Source organism: Armigeres subalbatus, chromosome 3 (assembly GCF_024139115.2).
Source record: "Armigeres subalbatus isolate Guangzhou_Male chromosome 3, GZ_Asu_2, whole genome shotgun sequence".
Classification (NCBI taxonomy): Eukaryota; Metazoa; Arthropoda; class Insecta; order Diptera; family Culicidae; genus Armigeres; species Armigeres subalbatus.
The window spans coordinates 371,700,612-371,718,746 of NC_085141.1; the positions used below are offsets into that span (position 1 = coordinate 371,700,612).

The 18,135-nt window shown below is 43.1% G+C and overlaps 1 protein-coding gene across 11 annotated transcripts in view; it reads left to right on the forward strand.

The window, feature by feature from the left end:
• Positions 1–18,135, forward strand: part of LOC134226462 (polycomb protein Asx) — a 68,271-nt gene that overhangs the window by 37,526 nt on the left and 12,610 nt on the right. For all 11 annotated transcript variants that reach the window (XM_062707249.1, XM_062707251.1, XM_062707250.1 and 8 more), the window contains 2 exons: positions 6,425–6,849; positions 6,921–9,467. In XM_062707249.1, coding sequence (XP_062563233.1) covers positions 6,441–6,849; positions 6,921–9,467 — 2,956 coding nt within the window. In that variant the 5' untranslated portion in view covers positions 6,425–6,440. The remainder of the gene's footprint in view (positions 1–6,424; positions 6,850–6,920; positions 9,468–18,135) is intronic.

Sequence of the window (18,135 nt, forward strand, 5' to 3'; positions counted from 1 at the left end):
GTAATTTGGTTTTGACCGTTTGGTGATTTCTCGGTGACTCGTTTCTGGGGATGGTTTCCCTGCTTAATAGAGTGAAGAAAGAACGATACGGTGATAGTGACCGCAATAGTTTCGGTGATCACGATGACTGTACCAAGATTTATGTAATGATAGTAGGTGAATAGGATTAGTGATTTCATTGCTTATAATGAGTGAAGTGACTGAGGTTATTCGTAGTGGCAGAAAAACTTATATTAATTTTAAAGGTAAAAAAAGAAAAGAGTGATGTTGTTGATGTTAGTGATGGTAGTGACAATACTAAGTGCTTATAATGATTTGGGTGGACTTTTATACAAAGCCTTGTTTTCATCAACACGGCCCACAACAGTGACCACATGAGCAACATCGCTTAGGAACGTATGTGTGATGATGAAAAACGGGAGGCTCATATAAGCCAATATGGGCGGGGTACAGTTTAGATTAATAGCAAGGGACAGCTGCCATTGTAACCACCACAAAAAAAAAACAAACAAGATATTCATATGCATATGGTGCGGTATGCGCTTCCCCCCATAGAGTATTTTTGGCAATCCTACACAGCTCTTCAAAGCAGGATCTCTTACTACATTTGATTTTGAGGTTCAGAGCTCTGCTCGCTGTTTGGAACACCCGGCGTCTTTCTAGCCTGTCCGCTTCAGCTCTAGCACGTCGCAACCTTATTTTAGCTCTAAGACAGGCTCTGCTAAGATCAGCTATCGTGCTCGTTCACCAGTACAGCGGTTTGGGGTAGCCGGTTCCCACCGTAGTGATCCTTCCAGCAGTTAGGTTGAACTGCGAGGTACGCCATCCTAGTTCAGCTTTACTGACCCGCCTTGTGGTTCAGTTGGGGGTATAGCTGATCATACAACGTATTTCTTGATGGTCACTAGCAGTATACCCCTCGTAAACCCTCCATTCAGGCTCCCCCGTCCATCCTGCGCTGCAGAAGGTCACTTCGATGCATGACTCGCCATTCTTTCCTCTGAACGTTGACGCTTTCCTCTCGTTCAGCAGGATTACGTTCAGTATCGCTAGAGACTCTAGCAGTATATGACCTCTAGTGTTAGTGAACCGAGAGGCCTACCCGAGCAGCACAAGTCAGGCAAATCTGGTTGCAGCAACTTGATTGCGACTGAATCTGGTCACATATGAGTTGCAGTAACCTATATGGAATATGTGTGCTGCTAGGGTATCCACTGCCCACGCGTTGAAGTCACCTGCTACAACTAAAGACCAGTTAGTCTCGCCACAAGATTATCTAACACCCTATTATACTGCTCTACCCTCCATCTAAGAGGACAGTAGCTGCTGCAAAAGTGCACTCCGTTTACCTTTGCTATAACAAACCCTCATCATCAGGAGATATCACTATCAGTCTTATTCTTGTGCACCGACTGTCCGTCTGGAGGCCGGACAGGCCTGCCCACCGGATGGGTGTTTGTTGTCTGTGCCAGGACCACAGATCGAACACCTCGGTGCGGCCTGGCAGGTGTGAGCCTTGTGAATTTCAGCTCCACACATCCGTCATAGCCGACTCCTATCAGGACCTTTACTCATATGACCTATGTCCGTAATCGAAACACTTGAAGCAGGCCTGAGGTTGTTAATTTGTGCTCAACGAGCATACCGACCAACCCACCTTCAGCTTGGCGTCAGCCAGAAGTACCTGGAATAAGGCAACCTGAGTTCCAGCATAACCTTTCCCCAACCGAATCGCCGGTATCGTGGATTTCAACGCCACACTGATCTCTCAGTGCAGCTACCAGCTCACCGGCTTCGGTAATTTCGTCCAGGCCTCGGTGTCTTATCGCATTCTTTTTGCTTAGGTGTCTTATCGCATTCATGTGCCTCCTGCCCTTCCCCACCATAACGACGACACAGGTTGCTATGGTCTGGGCCCTTACAGTTGAAGGACTTGTGCCCCGACTCTAAGCGCCTCTAGAACCTGCCACTGAAGGCGGCTGGAGGAGAGCCGATCTTCAACTTCCTTCGCTCCATTACCTTTTTGGCTTCCGCAACCGGTAACCTCAGGTAGGCTACCTGCGTGCCAAAGGGATTGTCTCTTAGGCGTACAGAGGTCTTCTCGACCTCTGTACCGCACTGGTCTCTGACGGCAGAGACTAGTGCGGTGGCGTTCGTGACCAGTTGCTGGCACATTAGATTCACTTCCGCCCCCAACGACCTCACCTCGGCGCCGTCACCCAAGACCTCTTGGGCCAGCTTCATGTAGTCTGTCCCACTAGAGTAATTCTCGCTGAGACCGGGGCACTATTTGTACGAGGTTCTTAAAAGTGCCTAAATTTATATTTTTATAAAAAAGCTCAAGGCTCAAAAATTTTGAGCATAACGGAGCCGTTTTCAAGTTATTGAATTAAAACATTTAAGGATTTTGGTATTGGTAAATCGTACATGACTTTTGATAGAAAAAACATACACCTGAGAGTTTCGGACACAATGCACAATATAAGCTAAGCTTTCCATCGATGTATTAATATTCAAAATCGGTGGTTGTGAACCTGGCGGAAAAATAGTTTTCAAAAAATAATTCAAGATGGCGGCCAAAATCAATATTATTGCTTCCATTTTAATTTTTTGCAAATTTAGGATACACTCTTCCTCTTTCCAACGATATGCTGATCTCTATGATCGGTTGAGAAATGACAGTTTTGGTGAGTCAAGAATTGACAAAAATCGAGGGGTCCATTAAAATGATTTCGTGTATAACTAATGAGGGGTTCATCTTTCTGAAGTATTTAACTCGGATCCTTTATATACTCGCCGAAAGCTTTCGAAAGATTATAAATTTAGGCATTTTTAAGAACCTTGTGCAATTAATGGCCCGATCTCAGCGAGAATTACTCACTAGCTTGCGCTCCGCGTTCCAAAACCAAGATCATTTCACTGGTTACCCAGCGCCGAAAACTTTTTAGCCGCCCGCATCGTTTTAAGGACTTCGGCGTACTTTTCCTTATCAGTTTTTACCAATAAGGACGTTTATCTTTGCTCTGAGCCCCTTCGCCGGATTGCTTCCTGAGCCGTTTCGGATTAGGCGCAGTATTTTCTTCATTGGCCGTCAGTGCGCAATCAGGGGCCATTGTCGCTCCTCCAAGGAAGGAGAAGGCATCGGTTTGCGCACCTTTGTCGGCCTTCTCTCTTTCCACCACCCGCCTGATAAACGCACCCGGTTCTTGTCTTACGACTCGAACAGCCTGGCGGAGCATCCGAAGGTTCTTTTTCAGTTCCTTACTGATGTTCTGCCTTGCGCTGGCGAACTCGATTATATCATCGACCATCCGCATCCCGGGTAGTGGTCCGCCGAGCGTGCTGATAGGGCTATACCACATCACTGCTGGAGAGACTCTGGTGCCGCTGGTTCTTCCATGGGAGGAGACCTCGCCAAACCCACCTTGGCAAAGGGGTTTACCACATCACATCCATGCCTAACGCATCATCAAAAGAATTGTTTTTTTTATTCACTTATTTTAATTGGTTCTCCCTTGTGGTTGCCGTCAAATCCTACTGGAGTAGTCGCCTTTAATGATCCCATGGTTATCTGGCAGGCAGGCAAAGCTTGGTTTTAGGGGACGGAAGACAGCCTAGCCATTAGCCCACTCGTCGTTTCGAGTCAGTGTCACCCGACTCTACTAAGAGAGTAGAATGTCAGACTGTCAGCCCTCGCTTTCACAATGTTACGATATCCAAGACAAGGTCCGTTAACACGCGGCCAGAATGCCATAATCAGGATCTCACTGGTATTGATCCTGATGTGCCAATTAGCACTCCCTGGGCTCCTGTGCGCTTTGAACGGCACACGGTGGCTTTAATGCTTTAATAGGGCCTGCTTGCGGACACATGCAGCTTTTTGTAGAGGTTTAACAGAGCCCACTGTCAAGCCCCACCATGTCCTAGGCAGGCCCCCCAACTCGCAGAGGCCGTGGGGAGGGGTCGTAAAGCCCTTGGACATCGTCCCTGCTGCCACTAATCGTGTTAGGCTAGGCCGATGACATACTCACGCGTGTGCGTGCGCGAACGCGTCCAAGACAAAAGAATTTCTCTTACTGATATTCTTCTTTACAAGTGCGCGGGCATGCGCCGCATCGCTCGACGCGTCAATATGTCATCGCCCTTAGTCTCATGATATACGAATGCAAAAATGGTTGCGGTTGCGGTTGTTCTTAGACACAGTAACTTGTCGCTGCATCTCCGCTACTCGGCTTTCAAAAGCCTTGTCACTTTTTACAAGAAGGGATAGCCATTACTAGACCTTCTTGTGCTTCTTCTCGAATCAGTGCCTTTCAGTTCTACAGTCACTATGATGGAATCACAGAATATCAGACTGTTGTTACTTTGGATAAACTATAGCCCAACATACCATGATTACGTTAGTTTGATGTGACTCGGCATCCCGGATTTCGCAGGATGCTGCATTTTTTTAAACTCATCTTACAAAGTTATGCACATTTATGCAGCGTGACAAAAATTTTCAAATATTCTGAATGCAGTTTTGGCAGTATTTTATTAAACCAATGACGTGATTCCACATTTTGCAATACTTTAATGGGCTTTTGTGTGGGATCAGTACAAAAGGCCGAATCACAAAAGGCCGAAAATGTTCTAGCATACCACAAAAGGCTGAAAACCCAGAAGGCCGAACCACGAAAGGCCGAAGGATACAAAAGGCCGAATAACACAAAAGGCCGAATAATTACAAAAGTTTCAATCTTTCAATTAAGAGAACTTGGAATATTCACAAATTTACGTTTACTTTTATTATGCTGCCCCATTAAGAAAAACTTGTCCACGTGTTTTGCAACTAATAGCAGCGATCTAATCAATCTTATTCAGTTGAGGTATTTAACATCAGTTCAACGTCGAAGCTCAATCTTTCAATTGAAAGAAGTTGTATGACGGTGTTTACAGAATCAATTTGATTCCTTATATATTGCATAATAGATCAATCTTCATTGCAGTAATGAAAGCATGAACATACACACTTAAAATAAATCGCCGACTTCGGTAAAATTTTACCGAAATCTCAACCGCTGAACTGTTCGGTAAATTATTTTACTGATTTTCGGTGATTTTGACAGTTGAGCAATGGAAAAAATTACAAAAAATCTGTAAATTAATTTACCGAAAAGTTCAGTGGTTGAGATTTCGGTAAAATTTACCGAATACTGTAAAATGAGCTAAGTGTGTACGTATAAATATGATCACTTTAAAGTAACGGAGTAATCCAAGAGCTCTCTTTTTTCTTTCTTTGCTGACGTAGTAATCATTATCAGTAGTATTGGGAAAAGTTAAATTCCCAAATCAAATGCAAGAGCCCGAGTTAAATTCCACCACATTCATGGCTCACAGAATCGAATTGCCGATTTGCATCAATGTAGGAGTTGTGCGCTTCACTATGCATGGTTGTGCATTGTGCTAATGATGCGCACTACTCATGATCTAATTGCGACATCAGAAGCTAAACAAAATAGACTTTTTCAATTATTATGCTTTTGACCAAAATGCATGTTCCTTAATGCATATCATTTTCTCCCAATTTAAGAGAAACTTACTTCACAAGACTTCACTGAGAAATCACAAAATAATTCGAATATTCTAAATTATATTAAGTATTTGAATTAAAAAAGTCTGAATAAAATCGGCAGACCAACAAAGTGGACCGGAGCGAGCGCGCGCGCGCTCCGGTCCACTTTGTTGGTCTGCCGATTTTATTCGGCCTTTTGTGATTCGGCCTTTTGTGGTTTCGGCCTTTTGTGATTCGGCCTTATGTGATTTCGGCCTTTTGTGGTTTCGGCCTTTTGTGCATTCGGCCTTTTTTGCTTTCGGCCTTTTGTAATTCGGCCATTCGTGATTCGGCCTTTTGTGATTCGGCCTTTCGTAGTAGACCCGTTTGTGTCATCTTCTCAGCCATACACCTATCGGAAAGGGTCATTTCGCATCTTCAGATTTGGGTCCATCCACAAAGTACGTCACGCCTCTAGGGGGAGGGGGGTTCTGAGCAGACGTGACCATACAAAAAATTTGGAGTTTGTTACAAAAAGCGTGACGTAAGGGCTTGAAAATAGCGAAATTTTTGCGTAATAACCATTTCAGCCGACAATGGCGAAATTTTCTCCGTAATAACCATTTCAAGGTATGTTTTCCCGTTACGGAAAAGGATCTGGGAAATAAACTGGGTACAGTTTGTATATTGCTGACGCCTTTTTCACTCCTATTGCACATTGCATGATGGTTCTCAATGGCGATACTTGGTTAACACTATTCTTTGAATAATGCAAGAAACTATTTTCAACAATTTCATTATTCTGATTTTGCTTCTATTTCGCATTAGCTGCGATAATGCTGATTCGCATAAAACAAGATGCTAATCCTTGTCTCTTTCTCTTATTTTCAGAAAGGTCCACTCGACGATGGAGTGCGACGTGTCGCCCCCGGACAGCAGCAGCGGCGGAGGCGGTACCAGCATTCTCAGCAGTAACCAACGGCGACAGCCGAAGCAGCATCATCATACTAGCGGCAGCAGCAGCAACAGTAGCAGTAGTAGTAAATTAAGCATTAGTGGGAACAGCAGTGGTAGGAATCTCTTAAACGTCAGTACCGGTAGTAGTTTCCGTTCGGATTCTACTCGCATCGGTATGGCAGCTTCATCTTCATCGTCGTCCTCGTCGCATCTACACCATCATCAGCTGCACAGTCACCACAATCATCACATTCATCATGAGGAAATTACGGTAACCTACCCGGAGGTGGTCTCCTGTTCGCCGGAGGAGCCTAGCTTCAACCTGTCGGATGATTACGACTGCAATCCACTGAAAGACGGTTGGTTGACTTTTTATCACTTTTTATCATAATCGCGTTCTAATTTGTATTTTATTTCTCTTGTTTTGCAGTCGATCCACTGAATGTGTCCGGAAGTTCGATGGACTTGCTGGCATCGCCGGTCAAAAGCCAGCAGAAGACTCCCAAACACAATCACCACCTGCGACGGAATGTTCCTAGGATAGTGGTGAAGCAGTTGCCGAAACCGCAGTCGACGCCACCGCCCCGGGAAGAGAAGCGACCAACCGGGCCCGCATCGACAATGCGGGAAGTTTTGGCATCGATACCGGGCTTCAGCGTTAAACCTCGGCGGAGGTCCAACAAGAAAATGTCCACCGCTGCACAGATCGAACAAACCAAGGAGGGTTGCATCGATCTGGAAACGCCGGACTCGATCTTGGTAAATACAAATCTGAGGTCCCTGTTGAACAAACAGACCTTCCAGATGCTGCCCCCTCTGTTTCAGTACAAATTGGTCCAACTGTTGCCCTCGGTGGATCGACCCTCGGTGCCGGATGCATCCGATTGCGAACGAAACGGAATACGGTTGAATCCGTCCAGCTTGAATAATGAGTTCTTCGCACGAGCCTGCTTGGAATGGCGTGATCGGTTATCGGAAGGAGAGTTCACTCCTGAAAACCAAATGAAGCTAAAAACCGAAGCGGAGAAGGAAAAAAGTAAACTGGACCCGTGGAAGCTGAAACATTTCGAACCAATGTGGGGTGATAAAAGTTCGACATCGAATGTTGGAGCTGCTGGCACGCAGCCAAATCCTTCACCCCCTCCAACGCCGAACAAGGACATGGCAGCAAGGACTCCAGAACCTCCAAAAACTAGCACCCCCACTTCGTCGAGACCTGCCTTGAAAACCACCATTAAGCTAAGACCGACAACGGCGATAGCTACGAGTACAATAGTGGCTCCAGAAGCACTTGCCGCTACCAGTTTAGCTCCAGGTACCAGTAGTACTAGCATCAATAGTACATCCCCTATAAGCAGTGGCAGTAGTACAGCTTCGGCAACTAATACCACCCCCAACTCCCGCGTCAGTACCACCCAAAGTTCCCTTTCACCGACAGCATCCACATCGTCCCCGAAACGAGTACGAACTATTGGGGCTGTAACCAGAGCCAGTACCAGCCAAAAGCAGCTTGTTCAGTCGGATACTCCCATTTCTCCAGTTCGCATCACTCGCCAGATCACTCGAGTGGAATCGCCTAAGCCTTCCACATCTTCATCTCTCGTTGTCAACACCACCGCTACACTATCAAGTTCCGTTGATACTCCTAAATCGGTTCCGGTATTAGCAGCAGATGTCGTAGATGCTTGTAGTCCTTCAAGTAGTAGTTCCAGTAGTTTCGTCAGTGGAAGCCTCAAGCGAACGCACAATCGATCCCTCACACCAGAGCTAAGCAATAGTAAGATATCTAAATCGGCTCCGGAGTCGCAACCATCTTCCCTGGAAGGAGATTTGTCAACGAATCCATGTGATATTAGCAAACCGGATCTCACGGTGCCTCCTACAATAGATTTGGTGCCGTCATCGCCTCTGGACGACGTTCAAATCGTTGAAGAACCACAACCGGTTCCGGATGTGATAGAGGATGTGGAAATTGCGCAGGAAACGGTTGTCGAGGAAATTCCCGATGATGATCCGGAAATAACGGAAGTCATTATGGAACGACCCCCGACTCCAGAACTCAGTGGGGGAGCGCCGCCGGCAATCGATGCGAATCTCACCGAGCGCGTTAAGCAAACCATCTACGATCAGCATTCCGGGGAGGTATTCAGTATTGTATGTGTTCCTTCGCCACGATCTGTTCCGCGGATGGCGAGTCCTGTGACGAGCAGTGGCAATAGCAATTCGGTGGCAATGGATCAGGAGCAACCAGAGCCCAGTAGTCACCTGCAGCAGCGGCATCTACAACAGGAGCAGTTCTGTCACGATAGTAACAGTAGCAGTACTTCTACGACAGCTTTGATGTCATCAAGTGATCAGGTTCCGCCGAACGCGTTGAGCAGTTTTGAAAACGTCCTGCAGAACAACGAAGAACTGGTTATTATGCAGAGGGAGCCCCAGGAAGATGAGGAAGAAGAAGAGGAAGAGGAATCCAGTCCAACCAACGGAGTGATGAATAGTGATAGCAATGGTAGTTCGGAGGCTAGCAGTAGCCAGCGGACGGTGAGTGCGGAAGTGAACATGAATCTGACGGCGTACCATCATGATCACGAGCTGCTTCATCAGAGTGCGAGCAGCAGCGGGATGATAATGGTGGGTGGTGGGAGTGGCGGGTGCGGTGCCGATAGGGATGAAGAAGAGGACGACGATGCCGAGAACTGTGATAACAATAATGATTCCACCAACGACGAGGGGGATGAGGAAGAGGACTGCGATGATCAGGGGGCGCTGATGCGGAGGATGCAGGGTGACCTACATGGGTTGCATTTGATCGATTCGGTTCAGCAGCAGCACCAGCAACACGAGCAACAGCTGCAGCTACAAGCGCATCAGGATATGATGGACACGATCGATTCCGCCGACGACGAGGACCAGATGGACGAGAAGTTCATCGATGCGGAGAACTTTGTGCTGGAGAGTGGCGAGATCAGTGCGGAAAGTGAGTAGATTTTCTCTGTGATTTATATGGCCTGAGGTTAGATTAAACTATTTGTATTTTGAAATATGGACGTATTTCCAAATCATAGAATTGTCATCCAAGCGTATTGTTGCTGGATTAAAACATTGTATTAATAATTATTCAATTTAGCTTGCAATTTAGGTTCTGTTTATTTATTATATGTAAAAACATGAACACAATTGCGCTCGTCCTGATTAAATGGTTTGAACTGTGAAAATGATGATCTACTAGTGTAAATTTCAACTGAACCTTGTTATCCTAATAAAGATTTTCTATTCAAAGATGTATTAAAAAGTTATTGTTTCAAATACGAAGAAGTTTTTTTTTTCCATTATGTACATGGTAAGGTGACGGGAGGTAATGTTAGGCCTGGATATAGTGTTGGCTCATCAGGCAAATCAATCAATATTTCAGAGATAATACGTCGATTTGTGGGGAGATATTAACCACTGCTTCTTTAAAAACATATTTCTGCTTCATTACGCTAGATTCATGGACTTATTCAACTATTAAAAGCAATAAACTTGCGTGAAAAATCACTTTGACTTGCAGATAGGCTGCGCAAGAGTTTTTACTTTTGCCCAATGAAAGAGTTTTCTGAATGGACATACCTGGTTTCGCATATCAGATGAATGGATAACAACCACACTATGTCAGCTATCATTTTTATTTCACAACTAGCAGACCCGACGAACTTCGTTTCGCCTAAAATTGATTTATTCTCTTATTAGATCTCGATTTATGCAGACATTTCTGTTTCATTTGTATGGGAGCCCCCTTTCCAGACGAAGGAGGGGTTTAAAACTACCACAGAAACATATCTTGTCTCCCAAAACATCCGCATGCCAAATTTGGTTCCATTTGCTTGATTAATTATCGAGTTATGAAGAAATTTGTGTTTCATTTGTATGGGAGCCCCCCTTTCCAAAAGGGGGAGGGGTCTCGAACCATCTTAAGAACTTTTCCCGGTCCCAAAAACCTCTACATTCAAATTTTCACGGTGATCGGTTCAGAGGTTTCCGAGTCTATAAGGTTCAGACAGACAGAAATTCATTTTTATGTATATAGAGAAGAGATTTCCATTTAGTAAATAGCGTCACGAAGAACCAAAACTTGTTTGGGCAATACTGGAGACACCCGTAGCCAAATAGTGGCATGCGTTTTTGATGTGTAGCACTACGTTAGTATAGGTGAAACTCTAAAATTAAAACATTCCTACCAATAACCCGTACTGGTGGAAATGACTGAAAGCTGCGGATAGAATATCCGATGTTTGCGATTAGGTAAAAATAAATTAAGCCACTCAGCAATTAAGGACATAGTGGGAGGAGTACCACGATGGCAGTCAATATGGCACCGAACCTCCCACGGGTCAACCCCACACCTCCCGCACTCCTCTCCCACCAACATTCGAATGCATCGAACAGCATCGAATAAAAGTTTTTTATTCAAATTACTAACCTGTTCACAGCATATTTATTCACTTCCCGTGATAATGAACATGTTTATCCAAAGAGTCTTATGTATTTCACCTCGAATAATATAATAAATCAGCAGTTTCGTGCCGATTTATTAGCCGTTCGCGATTTGGTGGGTTCATCACTGCACTTCACTTCTTCTCAAAGGGCACTGAAAAATTCAAGTTTTTACTCACTTCTCCGCACATGAGCAGCCCGAAATGTTGATGGAATGCAAATTAAACATCACTTTTCGAAATCAGTCACTTGTTCAAGCCGAAAACTTAATATAAACTGCTATTTTTGCTCGAAAAAAACGATTAAAAACTGATCGCGGAGCGAATGTAAACAACGGCACCGGCAGCAGCAAACTAATAACTAGGGTGGTTCAAAAAATAATTTTCCTCCGCCACGCTCAGTCGATTATGATTTATAATTTGAGTGTCATCCGATGGTTTGGGCTGGTTTGAATAGAGGCTTACTGTGCACAGGTCGTTTCAGGTTTGTATGACAGTTGATATGGTGAGGTTGAATTTTACATTATTCTGATTGTTGCGCTCCGTCATTGGGCGCTGGCGAGAGGGGAGACCATATAAATGGATGAAATATTCAAGAGCTTTAACTCTGTAGACAATGCATATTGAATGGTCGTTCCAATAGTTGGAAGTCGATTTCAATCGAGGTTGCGTGTCTTTAGTAAGATAATTCTAGAGTGCTTTGAGAATAGGTCGTATGTGCAAAAGAGAGTCTCTCTTTGCCTCCATTCTCTTTCGATTATTACAGATCTATAATAAAGTTTACTTCAGATTTCTTGGCAGATATCTAAAGATTATAGCTTTGTCTAGCGTTCTGAAGTGAAAATGTGGCAAAATATGCAAAATTAGCTTATGTACAAGCGAAAGAGAGCGTGAACAAAGAGAGCCTCTCTTTTGCACATACGACCTATTCTCAAAGCAATCTAGAATTAGACTTCTCAGAAGGCATCAGTGTGGCATCAGAAATGTGTGCTTCAACAAAATAGCCAAAATTTGTCTGTGATATCTATTGCACCAGGGGCAGATACTTCATACAAAAAGTGTGACATGGGGGTGAGCGGGGTATAAAATGATATTTTTTTGCGTTACGTAATCAATGGATCTTTCCTACGGTGCGATTTTCGTTCAGTGAAGTCTTTAGAATGTTGCTTTCAGCTATGTGGGTTCTGTTTTCGCCAGCGTTCGGAGGGGAGGCGCTGTAGCCAGTGTAATAAAAGGTTTTGTTTCCCATACTAGTTTTCATACAAACTTGAACCGGCTTGTGCTCAACCAGTTTTTGTTTTTTGGAGGACACTCGGAGCATGGGACGGAATCGAGTGAGCGTGTTGGAGCTGAGTCGTTTTTTGAACCACCCTACTAATATTTTATGTTTTTTTTATAAATACGATACCAATACTACTTAAGTATATGACAGTTTTTATTGTACCAATACTTTCAAAGCTTTGTTTTGGTACTCAACCCACCTTCACCTTAAGGTTAATTCGCAAATTATATAACGCTAAACTTGACCATTGTCAACCAAGCCTCTAGTAACGCTTGATGTATGGTAGGGTTCTGAAACTTATAAAGTCCTTGTCGCTCAACAAGTCCCAAAACCTAAAACGTTATGTAATTTGAGAATTGGCTCTTATGGTGCTTTTCTCGAATCTCGATACAATCGGTTTTCATTTGTCGTACCGTACATACCAAAAATAATTGCCTACCTTACGGCTATGGACCCGATTCCCGGCTCACTGCACAGAAAACTAAGGATTTATACTTTTTGGAAGCCATAGGTTTATGATTGACAATTTTTAAAAAGTCTCCCATTTATTTCGCACAATACTCAATATTTTCCAACCATTTATTTCACTCCTAATTGGTTCAATTATAGAAAATGAAAATGTAGATTCCGAACATTCGCTCTCCGTTGCTACACCACTGAGCCGAAGTGAATCTTTCCACTTTTACAAAACGGTATTTTCATATAAACACCTACCTGAAAATCGCCACAGTTCTAGATACAATCATTGCTTGAAGCTGTTAATCACCACACAATAATTCTAAACTCACGCGCTTTAATCTTTTCTATTTGTTCGTTTCACTAGAACTTATATAAACATATTAGAATACATTTAATAATGTATTCTCGAACCGAACTAAAATTCACCTCGGCTTAAGAACTTCTAGCCGCACCGTGCTGCCAAAAGGCCAGGAGTCATTTTTAGTATGAAAAAAATCCTTCATCGTTCATAGGAAAACTATCTAATACGTTGACGCTATCATGTTATTTATAATTTTCTCGATTTCAAAAAGTGAAAAAATATAGTTTTTAAGCGTTTGGAAGTAATTTGGATGAGTGAATATATCTTTTCAGTCAAAACATTTTTTTTATAAATAATACCATCTGGCATCATGTCGGCGTTGAACGTGCATATTTTTGTTTACGTCGCATTTTCTACCGTCTCGAGAGAGAATGAGAGTAAGATGTTGAGAGATTGAGCGAAATTTTGCTTAGGCCGGGAACTGGTCTGGAAGTGGGCCGGATATGCAATCGCTATGACTGAAATGAGTGCTGCACATCGTTAATTTAAATCAAATGAAAGTTTTTTCAAACGATGTTTACCAAGAAAAGCTATTTTAACCAGAAGTGAACCCCTTTGCAGTATTGCACGGCCCACGAAATTCAGGAAAAGTTGCTTCCAGTCATAAATATCAATTAAATAATGCAGTCGTATGCATGTTAGGCCGGGAATGGGGTAAGAAACCCTATATCATCGCGAAAAATTTAACATTTCGTTGTTTCTTTTTGTCAACATGCGTGTTTACTGCTGACAAAATCACAAAAATGAGAAACAAATCGAATTGCTTTCCATTGATTTGTTTTCGATAGAATAAATTTTGGAGCCATGAGATGAATTCCAGGAGCAGTTCCCCTATTTAGTTTTATCAGCTCATTCATTCATAATCAAAAGATACAAAAGACCGTATGTTTTATTAGATAAATATCATTTCATGTAAATAATTTCAAGTCAAATTATCAATAAAAAATTCAAGAACAAATACCTTCATGATAATTCAGATCTATTATTGCTTGCAAAAAGTATTTTCATCTGTAATATGATTGAAACACATGAGAGTTTTGAGATGATTCACAACAGCTGATGGAGTGGAGTAAAACACACGGGACTCGTAACGAAAGGCGGAAACACGAAAGGCTTCAAAAGGCAGAATTATACAATATCCTGTTTTTAGCTGTTGTTTGCTTAATGGAAAGCAAGGGTGATATTATTTATTCTGTCAAAGCTCGCATCTGCTCGGTCTAAGGCAAAGGAGGATATGATTCCTTCTTTAAAATCTCTCTTGGCTTAAAAAAAATGGCTTAAATAAAGATACTTAAAATAATTAAAATTAAAGCTTATTTTGCAATTTAGTTTTTCATATGTACATAAAACTAGGTAACTCACTTTCTACCTTCAATGAAAACCAATGATTGCTAATAGCAGCATCGTTGGTGCATTGTTGTAATATGTTCCTATCCATTACAGTATCATCGGCGTCTGCAAACGGACCTAGACCTTCCCGATCAGGAATGCATAACAAAATTATAACTCAATTCTATCAATTGTTGTTATTTAAAACAGCGTGTGTTATAATTAGATAATTCGATAAAAATGTGTCTTCGGCCAGTTTTATTTCATATCCAAATTATAACAACTTTAGTTATGAATATTTTTACAAAATAATTGCCTACATTTTTTGAAGATATTGGAAAAAATCGGAGGTAATCACCTTCAGTATAACTTGAACCCGCTCGATATTAATACATAGCTGGACCAAAGTTAATTGCCTACATTATGGATGGAAATCCGGCATGGTAGCGTACCAGATTTCCATACGTGATGTAGGCAATTACCTTGAAAGTAGATTTTTGTACAGCAAAATTATATCAACGTTTGTTACAATGTTGATATGAAGGTATCAACCTCTGTTTTAATTATATTACGGCTAGAGGTATTTTTGTTATAATTTTTGTTATTTTAACAACTAACCAGCAAAATTTATAACACATTTTGTTACAATTTATATGAAATAAATAACTCCTCTTGTTATAATTTTGTTATGCATTCTTGATCGGGATTGAGTATACAAAGTATCTTTCGTTCTATTTTATGCTGTTCTTTTCTCAATTCATCCACTAGTTTGAAAATACCCAAGTGATCGTTACCGTCCATCGTCTATGCCGTCCATTACTGCTTTGTAATTAGACCATAGATTAGGGTGGAACAGTGATCATCTATTTCCATTTTTTCCGAGAACGTAGGTTTGCTCGAAATATTCAAGAAATCTAGCCAACTTTACTGACAAAAATGGTTTTAATGCCACATAGGCGTCAAAAATGTGATCGGGTGGTAGGAACGTGAGTGCCTGGAGTTTTTTTATGGCGATAAAAGTGTTTACGTCAATGGAGTAATTATTTTTAATTCCAAAGCTATTAAGCTTTCGTATGAGACTTTGAACGAAATGAAAATAGCGTTTAAAATATTATGGGTCTAGAAGAACGTCCCTAACAGAATTCACAACTGCCTTTTCAAAGTCCATTAATACGTACCGTGGTTTGAAAAGCATGCCATTATTTGTGCAAATGTTCAAAAGAGCCTCGAGAGCTTCTGTATAAATTTCCTATGTTTTAGAGCTGAGCAAAATGATCACGAGTGGCAGCATCCTTCTTGCTTGATACTTGATACCTGATGGGCTACAGCTCTTCGATGAACCTACGCCGAATGGAGTATCCTTCTCCACTGGACTCAATCCTGGGGCAATCGCTTCCAGTCGCCCTGAACATTGGGCGCCCTCAGGTCCTCTTCAACTGCAAAAAGCCATCGTGTACGCGGCCTTCCACGAAGCCTGCGGTCTCTTCTGGGTTCTCTACTAAATATTATCTTCGCTTGACGTTCTTCCGGCATACGAACAACGTGACCAGCCCACCGTAGTCTGCCGTGTTGTATAAGCTTAATAATATCCAGCCCTTTATACACCTGGTACAATTCGTGATTCATGTGACGCCGCCAGATACCGTTCTCCTGTTAACCGCCGAGTATTGTCCGCAGCACCTTACGCTCAAACACTCCGAGAGCTCTCCGATCAGCCTCTTTGAACGTCCATGTCTCATGGCTGTATAAAGCCACCGGAAGAATCAGAGTAGTATACAGCGCGAGTTTTGTTTTCGTTTGCAAACTACGGGACTTAAGCTGGTTACGAAGTCCGTAATAAGCCCTATTTGCAGTTGCAATACGCCTTTTCACCTCGCGGGTAACATCGTCATTGCACGTCACTAATGTTCCAAGATACACAAATTCTTCTACCACTTCAAATTTTTCACCATCCAGCACCATTTCGCTACCACCACCACTAATGAACCCACGTTGATTGCCAGCGACCATGTACTTCGTTTTGCTGGTATTGATCGTGAGTCCAATCCTCGCTGTCTCCCTCTTAAAAGGCACAAAAGCCTCTTCCACGGCACGGCGATCAATTCCGATAATATCGATATCGTCCGCAAATCCCAGGAGCATATGCGATTTTGTGATAATGGTACCGCTTCTTTGCACACCAGCTCTCCTAATCGCTCCCTCGAGCGCTATATTGAACAGTAGATTCGAGAGTGAATCACCCTGCTTTAATCCATCTAAGGTAACAAATGACGTCGATATTTCATCCGCAACCCTTACACTTGATTTCGATCCGTCCAACGTTATACGAATCAGCCGCATCATTTTCGCCGGAAAACCATGTTCAAGCATAATTTGACATAATTCATTCCGTTTCACGGAATCGTACGCCGCCTTGAAATCAATAAACAGATGATGTGTTTGCAAGTTGTACTCCCGGAATTTATCAAGGATTTGTCTCAGGGTAAACATTTGATCCGTCGTTGATCGGCCCTCACGAAAACCTGCTTGGTATTCGCCGATGAAGGACTCTTCAAGCGGTCTTAATCTGTTGAACAGAATACGGGACATAATTTTGTACGCCGAATAAAGAAGGGTTATTCCTCGGTAATTGGCGCATTCCAGTCTGTGCCCTTTCTTAAAGAGAGGGCAAATGAGGCCGTCCAACCAGCTAGCAGGCATTTCCCCGTCTTCCCATATTTTCGACATAATATGGTGCAGAACTTCATAAAGCTGCTCACTGCCATGTTTGAGAAGTTCAGCCGGGAGCTGGTCCTTCCCCGCAGTCTTATTGTTTTTCAGCTCTTTGACAGCTTTTTTAACCTCATCTAGTGTAGAAGACTCCACAGCTTGTCCATCGTCGCTAATATTTATTCTGTTCACCGATGCACCGTCACTTCCTCCATTCAACAAAGTCTCGAAGTGTTGCTTCCACCTGGCAGTCACTTCGGTTTTATCTGTCAGCAAATTCCCTTGTTGGTCGTCGCACATGACGGGAGATGGCGCTGTCTTTCTCCGCACGCCATTGACAGACTCATAAAACCTCCGCATATCGTTCTGCTTTATTTTTTCCTGCGCCTCACTAATAACTTGTTCTTCGTACTCTTTTTTCTTCCTGCGGTGGGTTCGTTTTTCTGCTGCTCTTGCTTCCTTGTACCGATCTCTATTCGATCGGGTACCCGACACCAACATCCGGCTTCTGGCAACGTTCTTCTCGTCTGTCACTCTCTGACACTCCACATCGAACCAACCCGTCCTGGGTTGCCTCTGTGCAGTGCCTACCACTTCTCGTGCTGTTGTGCTCACCGCTCCATGGATCGACTCCCATAGATCGTTGATGTTGTCGCTAACGTTGATTGCACTTATCCGTTCGTCGAGCTTCTGGCGGTACTCAGCCGATACTCCTTCCGCCGACAATCGCTGTATATAGTAACGCATCGTTCACTGTGATCTTTCGTTCGATACAGTTGACAACCGTGATCGAATTTTACTGAAAACGAGATAGTGATCAAAGTCAATGTTCGGACCTCTGAATGTCCGCACATCGATAACATCCGAGAAATGGCGCCCATCCACCAGAACATGGTATATCTGGTTGCAAGTTTCACCATTTGGGTGTCTCCAGGTGTGCTTTCGGATATTCTTTCGTGCAAAGTAGGTGCTACTGATGGCCATCCCTCTGGCAGCAGCGAAATTTACTAGCCGTAGGCCGTAGTCATTGGTA